The sequence below is a fragment of the Vombatus ursinus genome, unplaced genomic scaffold (assembly GCF_900497805.2).
Source record: "Vombatus ursinus unplaced genomic scaffold, bare-nosed wombat genome assembly UNPS02014848.1, whole genome shotgun sequence".
NCBI classification, from domain to species: Eukaryota; Metazoa; Chordata; class Mammalia; order Diprotodontia; family Vombatidae; genus Vombatus; species Vombatus ursinus.
The window spans coordinates 7,093,048-7,112,842 of NW_020954626.1; the positions used below are offsets into that span (position 1 = coordinate 7,093,048).

At 36.5% G+C, this 19,795-nt stretch overlaps 1 protein-coding gene across 1 annotated transcript in view; it reads right to left on the reverse strand.

Moving 5' to 3' along the window:
* PRTG (protogenin) overlaps window positions 1-19,795 on the reverse strand; it is a 140,517-nt gene that overhangs the window by 48,121 nt on the left and 72,601 nt on the right. The window contains exons 10-11 of the mRNA XM_027840863.1: window positions 18,887-19,192; window positions 16,753-16,941 (exon numbers count right to left, since the gene is read on the reverse strand). Coding sequence (XP_027696664.1) covers window positions 16,753-16,941; window positions 18,887-19,192 — 495 coding nt within the window. The remainder of the gene's footprint in view (window positions 1-16,752; window positions 16,942-18,886; window positions 19,193-19,795) is intronic.

A 19,795-nucleotide genomic window follows, 5' to 3' on the forward strand; every position in this document is an offset into this window, starting at 1 on the left:
CCTCAAATGCTATAGCTGTGTGACCTTAGACAAGTCACTTAACCTCTCCCTCAGTTTCTTCATCTGCAAAATGGGGATAATATCACCTACCTGCCAGAGTTGTGGTGAGGATCAAAGGAGATAATATATGTAAAGTGCTTTCCAAACTTTAGAAGTGCTACATAATTACTAACTGTTATTGTTGCTGTTGTTATTAATTACCATGGGGCAAAATGTAGTAGAATGAAGTTTTGTCTTGGCCATTCCAAGGAGATCTTATTATTGAAGTACCAAAATTATTTTATCCCACAGCCACTTCAATGATGAGACATTCCCAGAGCTTTGGATGCCGCAGAGAATTATTATGAGGTTCAATTCATAGGAGAGGGATATATGGAGTACAGTTCTTTCTTTTTAAGAGATATTTGCTATCCTTATAACATGAATCGTATGCATTATAAAACTGATAAAGTATTCCCTAAAATGTCTCAGCTCTTCTCAAAATGACAAGTACTACACTGGGGTTGAGAACACATTTCCTCCAATGAAAAGAACTTACTTCCCTAATGTTCTTCTTAGGGTTAAAAGAAAGGCTAAGCAGGATCCTTTGGGTACCTTTGTCTTACCAAGTGCTAAGTCAAATAAGCATGCATGAGCTTGTTCTACTGTATGTGTTAAGTTTTAACTGCCTTTTGGTGAATATGTCACCTTAGAGTGAGATGTGACTTTAGAAACTTGACATAATTCTACCATGTTTCCATAAAGAGCCTAAAATTACCTTTAAATATTAAGTGTAAAGTAATAACAATAATAATATATAATAATAAAATAATTACTAATAAATAATAAGTATAAAGGACTACTAAAAACTAATAAGAAGTTCTCAAGATTATCTGACATGCCTCTTGATAAATATCACTAATGACAAAGTATTTTGACCTTTTAACGTGTGCCACTATGTTTATTTAATAAAGCAGACAAAGCTCTTTAAAATAGCAACAATTATAAAGAGTTTATTTGTTTAGTCATTAATCATATACAAAGAATCACTTCCCATTATAGGACTTGAAGAATCTCTACAAAACAAGAAACTATTCTGGATGTTGGAAGTTATACTTATTTATTTATTCAACAAACTTATTTATTAATACCTACTATGTACTGACTGCTGTGCTAGGGCCCAGAGATACAAAGAGATAAATGGTTGCTGCCCACAAGGAGGCTACATTTTAATGGGGGGGAGAGAGAACCAGATGTACACAAATAAGTCAGTATAAAATATAATTAAGCGAATGTGAAATAAAAGGGAGAGGGCCATAAATATTAAGAAAGGGGTAAGAAAAGGCTTCATGTGGGAGGTAGAATGTGAGCTGAGCCTTGAAGCAATTCTGAGAGGCTGAGGTGAGAAGGGAGTCCATTCCAGTCATGAGGGACAGCCTATGCCAAGGCAGGAGACAATATTTAATGTATGGATAATGACAAGAATGTCAGTTTGGCTGAAACAGAGTTCTTTAAGGGAATTAACAGAAAAGCAATCTGGAAAGATAGTTTAGGGTATCAGATCGCAAAGGGCTTTGAAGTTTATATTTTATCTTCAAAGCAATAAGAAATCACTAAAGGTTCTTGTGTAATGGTTGTGGTTTCCCTATAACTCATATGTAAAGAAATTAATCCTCAATATTTTACATTTTTCACACTTAATAGATTTTTTAAAAAATACAAAGCAAACAAATGTTAATTACTTTTATGGGTGATTATTATGAACTAAGAATAAGATATTTGTTTGGTTCCCTCCAGAATGGCTGTTTTTAGCTTCAAATAGTTTTCTAGATGAGTGTCTAATACTTGTAATTTCAGTCACGTTTTGATTAACCAAGTTCTAAATTAAAGCTTTCATAAAGCAATTGCCTAACCTAAATACCATGACTACGAGGTTCTGGTTCTGAATTCATGAATAGAAATCATAATATTTATATAGGTTCAATTGTTTATATTTTCTTTTTTGTTTTTAATGTTGGGTGGTTCTGAAGGTAGGGCATTAATAATACAACTTAGAAAACATATTCTAGTACTATTCATAAATGTTTGTGTTTAGAAAGTGAAACTAAATATAATGGGTATTCTTTTAGAATCATTTTTCCTATGAGAATACATGTGTATGTATGCTTTTTTAAAAGAATAATTTTGGTCCAAGGAATGGATGATAAATCAGATTTTTAAAAATATTCAATGAAATATAAACATTTATATTTTCATATCTGTTTCTGATGTTATATCTCCTTTTAGAAAAGACAATGGACAACTCTGCATCTTATCTTAAATCTACTAAAAATATAGAATAGGGTTTCTTGAAAAAAAATTTTAGTTTCTTTATCACTAAGGGTCCTTACTAGGGACACTGGACAGACTGATCTTGTGTTGGCAAAAGTTGGATTAGATAACCTCTGAGATCTCTCCTAATTCTTGGATTATATGATTCTGGGTAGGAAAAAAGAGTCTGGATGAGATATTTTAAATAGTGGGGCAGTTTTACTAAATTTTTTGCAATACATTACAACCTTTGCTATAGTGGTAAAACAAAACAAAACAAATAGGTTATTACAAAAATGCATTTTTTTAAATTGGAATTATTTTACTCAACTGTCTCCTATAGTCACTGTTATCAAAACTATTTTCTAGTTGCTTTTGATTGGAATAGTATGAAAAAAAGACGGGGGTGAAAGAGGGCTGTCACAAGACCTCAAGAAACAAGGGTCATGTTTTCCACTTTAATTCTTTTGAGGTTTGTATTTTCTCTAAGTTTCTTCTAAATAATTCCCTCCCCCAGTACAGCATCCTATAAAATATTAAAAAAAATAATTCTCAAAACTGCATTTACAATCAACTTGTAAAAATAGGCTGTCTGCTGCTTTATCATTTAACTCTAATTTCAAGATTTCAAAGCAATTTCTGGGACACAAAAACAAGGAACAAAAAAATACATGAATCAGTTATTTCAGTCCAGTGATCCAGAAATCAGGAATTTGAAAACACTATTTTCCTTTAGTTTATTGTGTGGGGATAGAACATTTTTCAAACATATCATGTAGGTTAGGTTAAACATCATGTATATAAAAATAAAAAAGATTTTAATGATCACATGTTTACAGGAAATTAAACTGACCCATTATCAAAAAATTAGGACAAAACACACATCTGCCAAACTATATGTTGAATCTCAGTGTATAAAAAAAGTGAAGGCTGTCCACAGTCTGGCGGCCACGTACCTTTCTACTCTTTTTTTTTTTTTTCAAATTGCTCCCCTTCACAAAATTATGTTCTAGACAAACTAGAAAGCCCAGCTGTTTTCTGAATGAGACCTTCACCTCCTTCCTGGCACTGGCAAGTCTCTCATGCCTTAAAAACACTCCTCTCTCCCTCCTCTCAACTTTTACAAATTCTTGTCTGCCCTTCAAAGCTCAGTCAGGCACTATTTCCTTTAGGAAGATTTCTCTCCCTCCTCAGGTATTAATTAGTGCTCTTCGTTCTTTAATCTTCCCCATTAAACTTATTTGTGTACCTGATGTACATAACCAGCAGAACGTACAATCCTTAAGGGAATCAACTGTTTTGTCTTTAGAGACCCAGGGCCTTGCACATAGTAGCTACTTAATAATTTTTTAAAAAATGTTAATGGCTAAAACCTAAATATATATATATATGTATATATACATACACACATGTGTATATATATACATATACATATGTGTGTGTGTATATATATTTTAAATTACCAAAGTAAATCAAAACAGGAATATCACCATATCTCTCATACTTTGTTAAGGACTGAACTTTGTTATAATGTCTTTTTTAAACACTAATTTTCTTATTATTTTATTTATTTTTAGTTTTCAACATTTATTTCCACAAGATTTTGAGTTCCAAATTTTCTCCCCATCTCGTCCCCCCCCCTTCCACCCCAAGACAGTGTGCATTCTTAATACCACTTCCCCTAATCTGCCCTCCCTTCTATCTCCCCCCACCCACCTTCTCTTATCCCCTTCCTCTTCTATTTTCCTGTAGGGCAGGATAGATTTCTATACCCCATTGCCGGTATATCTTATTTCCCAGTTCCATGTCAAAACAATTTTTAACATTTGTTTTTAAAACTTTGAGTTCCAAATTTTCTCCCTTCCTCCCTCCTCACCCACACTCATTGAGAAGACAAGCAACTTGATACAGGTTATACATGTGTAGTCATGTAAAACACTTCCATAGTACTCATGTTGTGAAAAACTATATTTCCCTTCATCCTATCCTGCCCCTGTTTATTCTATTCACTCTTTTGACCCTGTCCCTCCTCAGAAGTGTTTGCTTCTGATTACTCCCTCCCCCAATCTGCCCTCCCCTCTATCATCCCCCAGCTCTCTTATCCCCTTCCCCCCTATTTTCCTGTAGGGTAAGATAGATTTCCATACCCAATTGAGTGTGTATAAACACTAATTTTCTAAAGGCTATAAGCCTTGCTGGGGCTGGTAAGATTTGATAGGGACCTAAAACCACTTTCATTGATAAAAAAAAATAAAAGCTAATACAAATTAGGTTTTATCATTTACGAAGTGCTTTACACAAATTATCTTATTTCATCCTTACAACAGCTTTATGAGGAAGGCCATACAGTAGTGGTACTATCATCATTTTACAGATGACTTGGCCAAAGTCACATGTATAGCTACTAAGTAAAACTCACAGAATTTAGATTTGGAAGAGAACTCAGAAACCATTTAGTCAATGAGGAATTCTTAACCTGGGGTCCATGGACTCCCCACTTCCCCTCAAGGAGAGGTAGATAGATTTCAGGGGGTCTGTGAATTTATTTGTTATACAAATAAATTACATCTTTATCTTCACTAATCTCTGAGATTTAATGTTTCTGTCAATTATGAAGGTAGGCAACAAGACATTGTTCTAAAAAGTGGTCCACAGGCTTCACCAGATTTTCAAAGGGATTCATAATACAAAAAAGAATCTTGACTGTCACCTACCTGCCAAATCATTGTCCAGCCTCTGCCCCTGACAGCTGTTACAAAGTTTTCCCTCAACATCAAGCCTAATTTGTCTCTGTAACTTTCACCCATAGCTACCAGTTATGCTTTCTAGTGTTAAACAGAATCACCCAAATTCCTCATCCATGTGACAGTCCTTGAAATGCTTTAACATGCTTCATTGACTCCTGATTATTTTCTTTTCTAAGTTGACCATCCCTAGGTTTCTTCCATCTATCCTTATGTGGTATGGAATCAGGGCCCTTCATAACCAAACTTTCAATATCCTATATTATGGCATCCATAATTGGATATAATGTTCCAGAAATAGCATGACCACAGAAGAGAACAGTGGAACTTTCACCTCCTTATTCCTGGAACATGTACCTTTTTGCAATGCAGCTCAAGACTTCATTATTTTATTATTATTATTATTCAGCTGCCACATCAGACAGCTGATTCCTAGAGGAGAAGGGAAAGGACCTATTTATAAAACACCTACTATGTGCCAGGCACTATGCAAACCTCTTTTTTTTCCTTTTAAACAAATATTATCTCATTTGATACTCCCAACCATACAAGGTAGGTGCTATTATTATGTTCATATTACAGGTGAGGAAAATGAGGCAGACTGTGAGGTTAAATACTTTCTGAGGGTCACACAGCTACTAAATGTCCAGGTCTGTGAACTCAGGTCTTCCTGACTCCAGTCCCAGAACTCTAAGCTACCTCTGTGCCACCAGCTGCCTTTTCTATTGAGTGTTCAGTCCACTAAAATTCCCTAGATCTTTTTCAAACAAAATTTTTTTCAGTCTCCAGTCACTGTCCAGGTGGGCTACCTCTGTAGACATGGGCCCTGCCCTCCTCACCACCACCAACATTGGCCAAATAGGTGCCCTGAGAGAAAGACAGAAGGAGTTATGTGCTGGGTGGGCCAAACTACTGTCACCACCTTAACCACAACTTATTCCTCCGACCAGAATGGAGGTAGCCTAGTACTTTATGCAGAACAGCCCAGCAAACAGCACCATCCCTCAGGTGACTTCCAGACTGACCCCTGAAGCAATGGTCCAAGGGAGCAACTCCTGCAGAGACACCAGCCCAGCCCCCACAGTCATCACTTGGAGAAGCAACCCTGCAGAGATATGACCTGGCAACTTCCTCCAGAGCAGTTACCTACAGCTACAGCTACACGAGATCTGGAAAACAGAGTTTTCGCCATCAAAGTGTTTGGAACTAAAAATGGTTCAGCATCAAAAATGAATATAGTTTTATCAATGAAAATGACATGAAATAAGCCTTTTTGTTTCAAACTAAGGACCACTGGGCCTTTCCATCAGCCCTAAATCTGAATATTCCTATAAATGTTTTGTCTTCTGCCCAGGAGATTACAAACTCTTTGAAAGCTATGACCATCTTATTTTCCTATTTGTATTTCCAGAGCTTAGCATATTGCTTTGTACGTAGGAAACACCTGACAAATTCTTTTTCATTCATTCATCATTCATATTGTACTTGTAAAAGTGAATTTTTGAACCCAAGTGTAAGACTTTTTACACTTAACACGACTGAATTTCATTATATTGAATCAACTTAATGCTCTAGGCTTGCTCTAGGATCTTTTCTGGTCCTGATAGTCATCTAGGGTATGGAGCTATCTCTTTTATTCTATTTGTGCCATCTGCCAATTTTGATTGCCTTGAATGCACTGACAAAAAAAAATGTTAAAATTCAGGAAGCCAAGCACAAATCTCTCGACATACTACCAGAGATTGTGAAGTGGCAGAGCTAAGATTCAAACCCAGAGTTCTTTCAACTCTGCCACACAGCTGCCCCTGAATAATGAATGCAAAAAACTTAAAATATTTGGATAGCTAGAGAAATAGGTATCTTGAACAGCTAACTGAATTTCTTGTTACCTCAAAGTTAACCAGAAAAACTGTTATCCCCAGTATGATGAAAATACCTTGCAAGCAAGGCCTGGCCGGATCTCTTTATCCCTCACAGAAAGTATTACAGTTGTCTTATACTCAGAGGATATTTAATAAAAATTTCATGAATGAAAACAATTTGTAAATCAGTTGACTTTCTTTTTTTTAAAGAATTGTTCTTTTTTTATTTTTTTTTAACATGTGCTCTTAAAACTTTGAGTTACAAATTTTCTCCCTTCCTCCCTCCCCACCCACCCTCATTGAAAAGGCAAGCAACTTGATACAGGTTATAGATGTGTAGTCATGCAAAACACTTCCATAGTAGTCATGTTGTGAAAAACTAAGTATTTTTCCCTTCATCCTATCCTACCCCCCATTTATTCTATTCCCTCTTTTGACCCTGTCCCTCCTCAGAAGTGTTTGCTTCTAATTATCCCCTCCCCCAATCTGCCCTCTCCTGTATTATCCCCCTGCTCTCTAGTCCCTTTCCCCCCTTATTTTCCTGTATCAGTTGGTTTTCTTACTGGAAATCTAGAAATACTTATATTAATGAAGATTATGTATTGTAAGATACCTGCTTATCAGATATTTTATTATTTAAGGTAGAAGAAATACGATAGGAAACAAAGGGATACATTACAGGACATCAGAAAAGGGGGTTGTGTTGAATACAAAATAATTATTTTCAGATTGCCATTCAAATGTTTTGGTCAAGCTGAATTTGTACATTTTAAACAGGTATATTTAGGAATTTGCTGCAGTCAGTACAAAATAGCTTACAAGAGCAGATTGTCAAATTTACAATGTCAACATTTATACTTTAAAAATCAGCAAATACTACAAGTTAGAGCTTCATTTATTTTTTAGACTTAAGAAAGTGATTGGGAAAATACTAATAACACAAATTAAATTTAAAGGTATGTCCAGAGTACATTTTTTTTAAATAACAGAGAGCTAGGTGTTCAAAATTTATCAATACATCCCTGGTAATATTCTACTTAAAATTCTATCTATTGGATAAGTAAAACCAGTTTCTGTTAAGAATCCTTTATGATATAGTATGGGGTCTTATTTTAATATAATTAAAAACACAGCGAAAGCAAGTATTCAGCATTCAAGGCACAAACAGGATTCTTTTAACCTACTGGCCTCTGGTCACATTATTCTCTGTTAAACAGGGGGCAACTGCCAGATGCTATGACTAAAAATGGTCACAGATGGTCAGTTGTCCAGTTAACATAACACACTGCTTTCCCCATATCTTTTTAAAATTGTGAGTAGGATCTATGCTGCAGATGAAAAAAAAAACCTGACAATGGTCAAGGGGTCATTTGACCTAGTTAAGACTTAGGGTCAATTTGGCCAAAGTTAAACTATCCCTGAAAATAAAGCTAAATTCTTTTGATGCATTAAAAAAAGGATAAGTCTTACATTGTAATTTACAGGAAAGACTAAATCCTTAAATAGGAAGAAATATATTCCTATGAATCATGATAGGCAGAATTCTTCTTCTAATAGTAACAACAACAATAATAGAAGACTTATTTTTGTTGTTGTCCAGTCATTTCAGTCCTGTCCAGTTGTCCAGTGAGTTCAGTCCCATTTGGGATTTTCTTGGCAAAGAAACTGGAGTGGTTTGCCATTTCCTTCTCCAGCTTATTTTACAGATGAGGAAACTGAGGCAAACAGGGGTAAGTGACTTGCCAAGGGTCACACAGCTATTATGTATCTAGAGCACCATTTGAACTCATGAAGATGGGTCTTCCTGGCTCCAGGACTGGTGAGAGGGGAAGTGTCTATCCAGATCCTACTCATTCTTCAAAGACCAATTCAAGATTCATTTCCATGAAATCTTCCCTGACTATTAAGAATCACACACAGAATATCAGAATTTTGGAGTTGGAAGTGAAATACCCTCTACTCCTGGGACATCTTCCTCTGACTGGGGGATGGCAAGATCCTCCCAGAGCCTCCATCTAAGGAGAGTATTCGGACTAGGCATCTCTTCATTTCCCAAGTCTCCTCTGGACTTTTCCACCATGCCCCAGAAACCTCTCCATCCAAGAAGATGACTTCAGCCCTAGAAGTTCCAGACTCACACCTTGGAAGTTGCCCCTGCTCTCCCTCTGATTGGAGGGCTCCTCCCAGCCATCTCTTCACTTCCCACCTGCTTATGTTCCTCTGTGCCTCACCATAATGCCTGTCACCACTAACCTAGGCAGAACATCTTTCTTTTTTTTCCTTCCAATCCCCACTCTGGCCTTTTCAGTTTCCCTTTATATGCTGTCTTCTCCATCATGATGGAAGCTCTTGAAGGAGTTTCCCTTTCTATTTTGCTTGTATTTTTATCTCCAGAACTTTGTATAGTGCCTGGCATGCAGTAAAGGCTTAATAAATGCTTGTTCAATGAATGACTGACTGACATTTAGTCTAACTCAAGTCATCAAGCATTTATTAAGCATCTTCCATGTTGACAAGCACTGTGCTAAGTGCTAAGGATAGAAAGAAAGGCAAAAGACAATCCCTGCTGCCAAGGAGCTTGTCTTAGCTGGGGAGACAACATCAAAAACAACCATGCACAAATAAGCTATGTAAAGGATAAATTGAAGATAATCTCAGAGGGAAAGCACTAGCATTAAGGGAGAAAGGGAAAGACTTCTTGAAGATGGGATTTTAGCTGGGATTTGAAGGAAGCCATGGAGGATAATCAGCGAAAATGCACAGAGCAGGGAGATGGAGCGTCTTAGGTGAGAAACAGCAAGGGAAGCCAGTGTCACTGGATCCTAGAGTATGTAGAGGGCAGTAAAGTATAAGATGACTGGAAAGGTGGGAAGAGATTAGTTTAGGAAGGCCTTTAAAAGCCAAACAGAGGCCATGCTACCACATAATATAGTCAGCATTTACATAGCACTTAAAACTTTTCAAAGAATGATTTGCTCAGGGTCACATAGTTAGTAAAAGTTTGAAGCAGGATTCAAAGTCAGCTCTTTCTGACCTCAAGTCCAATACTTTATGTCACTTTGCTCCTCCCAGGATAGCCATCTCTTTATTTCCCACCAGGTTGCCTAATCACCTTTAACATAACCCATTAATGGTCATCCAGCCTCAGCAGGAAAGTGTTCAAGGAGGGAGAACACACTACCTTCAAACAGTAGCCCGTTATATTTTTGGATAACACTGTTAATGAATTTTTCCTGATATCAAGTTTAAATTTGCTTCTTTGTAACTTCTACTCATTACTCTGGGTTCTGCCCTCTGGGGACAAATGGAACAGGTTAACACTGCATTCTTTAAAATACTTCAACATAGCTATCATAAGCTCTCTGAGTTTTCTCTAGCTTAGAGTGTCAGTTCCTTCAGCCTATCCTCATATGGCAAAGACTCAATGTCCTCCCCCATTTTGGTTGCTTTATAGCTTACCAGTGTTTTTCCAAACTATGGCTCAGAGAATTAAATACAATTCAATCTACACGAGTCTGATCAAAGCAATGGGACTGTTGGTCAGTGAGCAAGCACTTAATAAGCTATGTGTGTGCCAGGCATTCTGCTAAACTCTGGGGATATAAAGAAAAGCAGTCCTTGCCTTCAAGAAGCTCACACTGTAATGGGGAGGGGACAACAATACATGCACATATTATCTATACAAAATGAGGACATGGTAATTTTGTGGTGTACTAACAGGTAAGGGGGTAGCTGTGTGGTACAGGGGATAGATGGAGCACCTGGCCTGGAGTCGAGAAGACTCCTCTTCCTTAGTTCAAATCTGGCCTCAGACACATATTAGCTGCGTGATGCTTGGCAAGCCACCTAACCCTGTTTGCCTCAATTTCCTCTTCTATAAAATGAGCTGGAGAAGGAAATATCAAACCACTCCAGTATCTTTGCCAAGATAACCCCAAATGGAGCCCCAAAGAGTCAGACATGACTGAAATGACCGAACAACAAGAAGCAGCTGAGGGGATTAGGAAATACTTTGTGAAGAAGGTGATGCCTGAGCTGGGTCTAAAAGGAAACTAAGAGTGTTGACAGCAATATCTTTAATATTTCCCTCTACCCTAATGGAGAGTCTAAGAGGAAGAGGGAGAGTATGGCAGGCATTGGGGACAGCCAGAACAAAGACATGGAGATGGGAGACAGAGCACCAGGTGTGCAGAACCGCAAGACCAGCATGACTAGATCACAGAGTGCATGAAGGAAGAGTAATATGTAAAAAAGACTGAAAAAGTGGGAAGGGTCAGGCTGTGAAGATATTTAAATGCAAAGAGGCATTGATATTTGATCCAAGAGGTAACACAGGGAGCCACTGGAGTTTGACATGAGTGACATGCTTAGACCTTCACTTTAGTAAAATCACTTTGACAACCACATGGAGGACCGATTGGACTGGGGAGAGGTTTGAGGTCATTGCAATTGCCTAGGCAAGAGGTGACGAGGGCCTGACCTAGGTGCTGGTTGTGTGAGTGGAGAGAAGGGGATGTATGCAACACATGTTGTGAAGACAGAAATGGCAAGATTTGGCAACTGATTGGCTATGTGGGGTGAACAAGAGTGAAGAGTGAAAGATGACACTAAAGTTGCAATCGTGGAAAACAGGAAGAATGGTGGTGTCCTTGGCAGTAATATTCCTGGAAATTTTGCCTCTCTTAATTCAGCCTAAAATTGCAAAGCCTTTTTGGCTGCTACATCATGCTACTAACTCTCATTGAGCTTGCAGTCCACTAAAGTCCGTAAGTGATTTTCAGACAAATTATTCTTTATTCATGCCTTACTCCCCTATCTTATACCTGGGACAATTTTTTGTTTTGTTTTTGTTTGTTTTTGGTCTCAACTGTAAGACAATATAGTACAGTGGAAAGAACAATTACATTAGTGACATTTGAACTAGGGTTCAAATACCACCTCTGACATTTTTTTTAACCTGTGAGACTTAGACAAAACACAATTCCCAGACCTGTTTCTTCATTTATAAAATAGAAGGCTTCTGAAGTATTTTCCAGGCCTAAGTCTATGATGTATCCCCACTGAATTTCAGCTTATTAGATTCTGTCCAACATCTTAAGACTGTCAGAATCTTTTTGCATCATGACTGACATCCTGGGTGTTGGTTATCCCTTGCAGCTTTGTGTCAAATGCAAATATGAAGAGTATGCCATTTATGCCTTTGTTCAAATCACTGATAAAAATGTTAAACAGTTGAAGGTCAACCATAGATCTCTGGGGCACACTGCCTTAGTACCTTGACAAGCTGAGATTTACCCATTAATAACAACTCTTTGACTCTTAACCAGTTCCAAATCCCTGTAATTGTACTATACTCTAGCTCACATCTCTCCATTTTTTCATAAGAATAGAATGAGATAATGTATCAAATACTTTGCAAAACATAGATAAATTATATATCATTCCCTTGACCTACATGCTTAATAACCTTGTAACATGCATGCTATATTTTTTTACTCATCCTCTATTATTTTTCCTTGTTTCTAAATTCTGTACATATCTTTTTAAAAACTAAGTTATATGGCAAATTCTTTGTGCATCCCCTAGAATTTCATTCTTGAAAGCTTTCTATCCCTCCTGGTCTGTCTATTCCAGTAGAATATTACATCACTGGGATCCTACTTCTCAGTCCTTAACATCTGCTTTCCCAAACTCTAGGGCGCTTACCAGATTATGTTCAGTTTTCATCTCTTCTTTTATCATAAACTTTAGGAGAAAGTGTTTCCCCCACCTCCCCACCCAAAGATCACATCATTTTCACCTTAGCAACCATTTTCTATCTGTTAATGAGAATTAGGTTCAGATGAACATTTCCCATTGGGGAGGTTCTTTCATCTTTTTTAAAGATAAAATTATTAAAATATGTCAAAGAAATTGTTAGTGTCTGCTTGGACCAAAGACTTCTAGAGGTCCAGCAAATGTCTAGATAATTTTTTTTTTTGCTTTTTGGTGAGGTAATTGGGGTTAAGTTACTTGCCCAGGGTCATACAGCTAATAAGTATCAAGTGTCTGAGGCTGGATTTGAACACAGGTCCTCCTGACTCCAAGGCTTGAGCTCTCTCTACTATGCCACCTAGTTGTACCAATGTCTGGATAATTAAAGTACACTATTACACTGGATGATTACACTATCACCTTTCTTAGCTGGGCTTAGCTGGTTATCTGTCTCCTGAAATCTGATTCTCCTTTTTTACATGGCCTACAGCATATTTAGAAAACAAAATTATTTCTGTTTTTCTTTCCACTTATCTTAACTCAAATGCTCTCTCCCATGCTTCCTCCCTCTGGTTACTGCATTTCCTTGTATAATCTTCTTAATACACAATGTTACTACCACTGTAACTCCCTTTTACCTATTCTGTTTCTTTTGAGTAATACCCACCCAAACCAATCATGGGTTTCATCCCAAGTCTCAGTGATATTCATGAGGTCAGTTTTGCTTCATTGTATTACAGTCTTTAGTTATCTTGTTTGCTGTCTACTTCTGTCCTTCATATACAGACATTTGATGCCATGGATTTTACTACTGGTTTTCTTTAATTTTGCTTCCTGTGAACTTATAGGTGCTTTAACTGATATTTTTCTTCTTTATCCCTCACTCAACTCTCTCACCTCACTTCTGCCTCTGAAATTCTACTGCATTTTTGTTCTAGATCACACAATATTGCATTTTGTTACATGCATTTTATATGTTTATTTTAGTTTAACAAATATTAGTTTTGGGGGCAGCGAGGTGGCACAGTGGATAGAGCACCGGCCTTGAAATCAGGAGGAGCTGAGTTCAAATCTGGCCTCAGACCAAACACTTGACACTTACTAGCTGTGTGACTCTGGGCAAGTCACTTAACCCCAATTGCCTAAAACAAACAAAAAAAATAAATATTAGTTTTGTCTTCTCAGAAAAATGGTAAGCCCATTAAAAGCAATTTACATTTCTTTTAAGTTATTACTTATTTGGAAGAAATCAGTTTTAAAAAGGAACAGGTAAAGAATATAGTGGGGGTAACTAGATGGCACAGTGGATAGAGCACCTGCCCTGGAGTCAGGAGGACCTGAGTTCAAATCCAGTCTCAGACACATTATACTCACTAGCTGTGGGACCTTGGGCAAGTCACTTAACCCTGATTGCCTCGCCAAAAAATAAAAAAAATTTTTTTTAAATAGTATAGTGGTAGAATAGGTAGAAGTCAGAATGGATAAACTGATAAGGAAGAGTAAGGGACAGTGATTCTTCTAGTAACTAAGAAAAGAAATAGTACTGATAGCAGAAGGGAATATTGTGTTAATTAGCTATATATACAGTTCCAAAAGTCCTTGTATGTCAGGGAGTTATGATATGCCTGAATACCTCAAAGTGAATTCCTAAACTAGTGAAATAGTTGTTCTTTGACATAATGATGTAATATATTAGAATGTATCTTCTCAGGCAGCTATTCTTTGAGCAGTGATACTGAGAATTATTTATATTCATCAATATTCCCATTTAGAATATGGAAAACAGCCCAAAGGGCTATAAAAATAGCCTTTGACCCAGTAATAGCACTTCTAGGGCTGTAACCCAGAGAGATCATACAAATGGGAAAAGGACCCACACATACAAAAATATTTATAGCAGCTCTTTCAGTGGTGACAAAGGATTGGAAATTGAGGGGATGCCCATCAACTGGGGAATGACTGAACAAGTTGTGGTACATGAATGTAATGGAATACTATTGTGCTATAAGAAATGATGAACAGGCTGACTTCAGAAAAACCTAGAAAGACTTGTATGGTCTGATGCTGAGTGAAGTGAGAAGAACCAGGAGAATGTTGTACACAGTAACAGCCACGTTGTGTGATGACTAATATTGATAGACTTAACCCTTCTCAACAATACAAAGATTTAAGACATCTCCAAAGGCCTCATGATGGAAAATGCTATCCACATCCAAAGAAAGAATTATGGAGTTTGAATGGAGATTGAAGCATACTACTTGCTATTATTTTTCCTTCTGTTGTGTTTTGTTTCTTCTTTCTGGTGGTTCCTTCTATTGGCTCTAATTCTTACAGCATCACTAATGTGAAAATATGTTTAATAGGAATGTATATGTATAGCCTATAACAGATTGGGTGTCGTCTTGAGGAAGGAGGTGGGGAGGGAGAGAGAGAAAAATTTGAAGCTCAGAAGCATGTGGAAGTGATTGTTGATAATTCAAAATAAATTAATTAAAAAATAGAATATGGAAAACATTTTTTGGTTCTAGAATTTTCAACAGTTTGTTCAATTTAAAATTTCTCTTTTTGTTTATCTGTTAGATCTATTTAGCCGAGAGAGGAACATTCAAGTTTCCTACAATTATTCTTATTAGCTGTACTTTTCTGCAATTCACTTAACTTTTCCTTTTGAATTTATATGCTAAGCCATTGTTGCACATGTTTAATTTTGATGTTGACTCTAAGCATAATGTAGTTTCCCTGTTTTTCTTTCTTGATGTTGTGAATTTTTTATTTTTCCTCTGTCTGATAGCTCCTGGTTTAAAAAAAATTGCCTGATACAAGGTAAATTTTGTTTTAGACTCTCATATCCAGTCAATATGTATCTTTACTTTTAGATGTTTTTCTTACATACAAGATACTGTTGTGTTTTATTTTTCTTATCCAATCTTGTCATTTTCTTTCATTTTAACAGACTGTATAATCTAGTTACATTTAAAGTTATGAGGCTGAGGCTTCCATATTCCTTTCACTTATTTCTTCTGTATTTATTCTTACCCCCCTCTTCATTTAGGTCAGTACTTCGTCCCAGCAATTAGGTTTGCTCGTATTATTTTGACACTAGTGTGCTCCCAGAGGCTCTCCTTTTCATCTTCCCTAAATTTACCTGCTCTATCCAAAGTTTTTGAATTTACTTAAGTCACTCATTTCCTTCTTTATATTTATCGATTTATCCCCCTTTTTGTCTGCTCTTTTTCTGCATAGATTGATCAGTCATTTTTCCCCTAATCTCTTGCTTCAGTAACTTTCTTTTATTGTGTTTCTTTCCAAGAAGTTTTCCTTTGCTTTGTCATCCTCATTACTTTTCTTCCTTTCTAATCTATTCTGATTTTTTTTTCTGGTTTGTCATTCTGATTTTCTGACTTACTTGTTCCTTTATTTTTTTATCATCTGTCATAGAGGTAAAGATTCTGCTTCACCAAGTTTGCATTCTCTCTTTTATCCATTTCCTGTATTAATACCTTTGAAATTCTTGCCCTATCCTCTCCTTTTCTTGTTTGCTGTGCCTTGTTCTTAGAAATTCCATTTAAGAGGTAAATAATGGGTTGTATTATAGAAGCCATTCTTTGTCCCAAACTGTGAGGCCCAGTTCTGCTTGTTGCTTTTACCATGATCCAGCTCCATCCTTAAGGCCCTTTTATCTTATATTTGATTATATGTTTCCCCTGTAAGTCTAGGTGCTAGCTACTTGGGGTGCTCTTAAATTAAAAAAAAATGTTGATCATCTTCAAGTCAATTGATATTTCTACCCTGCATTTTTGTTTCACTTACCCAAAATATAATTAACCAGGATTAATCAAATACTCTATTAGGAGCACACATTGTAAAGAAGTGGAAAGATACAAAGTCAGAGGAAAGGTAAGGAGACAAAACAAGTAACTAAATTTTGAAAAGCTTCCAACAGCACAAAAACCTGCTTTGTTGAAAGCAATTGAGTAGTTTAGAAAAAAAAAGCATTTTTAATTCTTCTCCTGTTTGTTACTGTATCTCTTTCTCCTATCTTAAGTGCAATTTCTTTGTTCTACTTAGACAGGAAAAAAGAAAGAACCAAGTTATACACTCACCTAAACCACTGATAGTATGAAGAAAGTCACTAGCATCCAAAAGAATAGGTCCATTCTCCTGCTGCCCTTCCTCTTTGTAGTATAACTTATAACCCTGAACAGTTGCTGTGTCTTCAGAATCTTGCTGCCACCTCACTGTGATAGTGGTACAATTCAGAGGCTCCAAATGTAACTCTGGAGACTTTGGGGCTAGACATTTAGAAACAAAAACAAGAACAGAATATAAAAAGTATAACCAGGTAAGAAAAACTTGATATCTATAAAAGTACTGAGTTTCAGGCTGTGTTTACAGAGACATAGCATCAAGGACTAAGGAAGTATGGTAATGCTGCTGTAATTGTAGGAGATTTGAGTGTTCCTTTCTCAATGATGGACAGATCTAACAAATAAACAAAAAGGAAAGTATTAAATTTAACAAACTACTGGAAAATCTAGAGCCAAAAAATGAATTTCATCTTCTTGATGAAACATTGAAGGAAATAAATGTTTTTCAGCACGATTCCCCCCCCCCCCCCGAAAAAGCTGTTCAATATCTGTTACTAACCAATAGTTGATGACACCACAACTGGAGTGTGGTGTTCACTTCTAGGAAGCCCATTTTAGGAATAATAAGGATGAGCTAAAGGTGTCCAAAAAAGAGCAACCAGGATGTTGAAGGGCCTCAAGATCATGCCACATAAAACTAAATTGAAAAAGCTCGAACTATTTAGTCTAGGGAAAATTTAGAAAAGATGAGAATTCCTATTTTTCAGTAATTAAAGGACTAGCATAGAGAAGAGAGACTATCCCTACTCAACAAATAAGGACCAATGCATAGATGTTATAGAAAGGCCTATTTAGGTTTAGAGGGAAAACAAAACACCCCTTCTTAACAATTAAAACTCTCTAACAGTGAAATGGGTTGCCTCAGGAGTAAAGAAGTTACCTGACTTAAAGTCTCAGAAGACATCAGAGAAGAGGTTCTCTATCTCAAATAAGATAATATTTGTTAAGCATTTAGCACAGTGTCTGGCATAAAACAGGCATTTAATATATGTTTGTTCTCTCTAAACCTAATGCTCTTTGTAACAGACTGATCAGATAAAAAAAAAACAACAAAAAAAAGCCCTCATACTCACAATAAAAAGTCATTAGTTTGTAATTGGTGATAATTAATCTTGAATGAAGACTCATGTTTGTACTATATTTGAAGAAAGGATTTCCTATACAAATTAATAGTGTGAACAAGATGTTAAAGGAGGTTTTTTTTAAAGCAACCCAATGGTTTCTGTGCAAAAAGATGCTAATTATAAGTAGATGTCTTTTCTCTTGCAAATTTCCCCAGTGGGAGACTAATGATTTATAAGAGGGTTGGGGTTCTTTTGCACTTTGTGTAAAAAATTCTTGGACTTTTTTTAACCAGCCTCTATTCTCTATACCTCATTATTTACTACTAGTGTCAGTCTTTAAAAGAAATAAATTTCTGCTTCACTGAGACACTCTCAAACAATTGCCATTCATTGAACATAATGCTCTACCACTTGGCTTTCCCAATGCAGTCAAAATTTATAGTTACACAGTGAAATGTTTCTCAGAATTCCTGTATTTTGGAGACCAAAACTAGGGCAATGGAACAGGCATGGATGTTCCTTTATGGACTTGCTACTCCCTAGAAAAAAATTGATTTTTTTTTGTCTTTTCTATAAGGATAAAAAAGTAAAGCATACAACAGAAGACACAGGCTACAAGCTTTGGGAAACTGAGGTTTCTAAGAAAAGGAGTTGTTATGAAGAGAGAAAATGTTAAAAGAAGGAAGGACAAAAAAACCCTCACCAAAACTTTCAAAAGAGTGGAGCAATCAAATGAAGAAAGGAGTGTGAAAAATAAAGAATGGAAGAAAGCGATAGAAAAAAGAACAAAATTTTGAAAAACACAAACCTACTGCTATAAAAATGAGTTAATTCTTCTAAATTTTAGAAGTTTGCACTATCAGACAAATGAAGCAAAATTCAATGAAGCATGAAACAGAAATTTCTAATTTCAAACATAAAATCATTAGGCCCAAGTATCAGGGTAAAAGAAAGCTGCTACTTCAGGAAATGAAGTAAAAAAAAAAGATTCTACCCCATCCCATAATATATTCAAGAAAGTTTACCTTTCACACTTGTAGCTTTTGGTGTCCTATGTGAAGTCCATACTGATGCCTCTCCCAAACCCACTCTTGTTGCAGCAGTAATTCTGACCAGATAGACACTATCAGGTTTCAGGCCCTCCAAGAGGTATTCATGAATGGTTCCTGGAAGTTCCAAAACTTGGATAGAGCTCTCTGTACTGATTCGGAAGGATACCCGATAAAGTATAACTTGGCCTCGCCGGTATTTGGCTGGGATAGGTAGCCAAGAGATGAGAATATCTGTGGGGCTTCGACTTGTCAAACTAATTTCAGGAGGTCTTAAAGGAACTGTAAATATAAGAAAAAGGGGGCATCAATTTGGAATTAAATGTGTCAGTGAATATTCATTAAATCCTCTTTATGCACACAGGAAAAAACCAGGTTTGTAATTAGTTCATAATGATGAGATAATTACTGCTGATAAGGTTTACTAATAAATTCACACTTCTTCAATACTCCAAAGATTACTAATTTAATTGATGCAGGTCCTTTCTATCACAAAGCAGATTGTAAACTCTTTGTTAGTCATAATGGTCAAAAGATTCACCACTTTTTGATGACAAACTTAGCTAAGATGATCTTCAGAAAATAAGCTACTGGGCCTCAAATTCAGTTCAGACTGGCTGAAGAGGTAGCCTGAAACAGAATAGAGTTTTACATGTTAAAGTGAGAAATATTTTAAGTTAGTAAGGATTCTTGAGAATAATAATGACTTGACCTCAAGTCAAACCTAAGCTTAAAGATCTTTTTGGCATCTCTGTGGAAGATAGGTTGGAAAGGTGAAGGGACTACCCCCAATAATCCAGGCATGAAGTGATGAGAGCCTGAATTAGGTGGGGTGGTCATTTGAGCAGAGAGAAGGAAGTGGATATAAAAAATGTGCAATTAGAA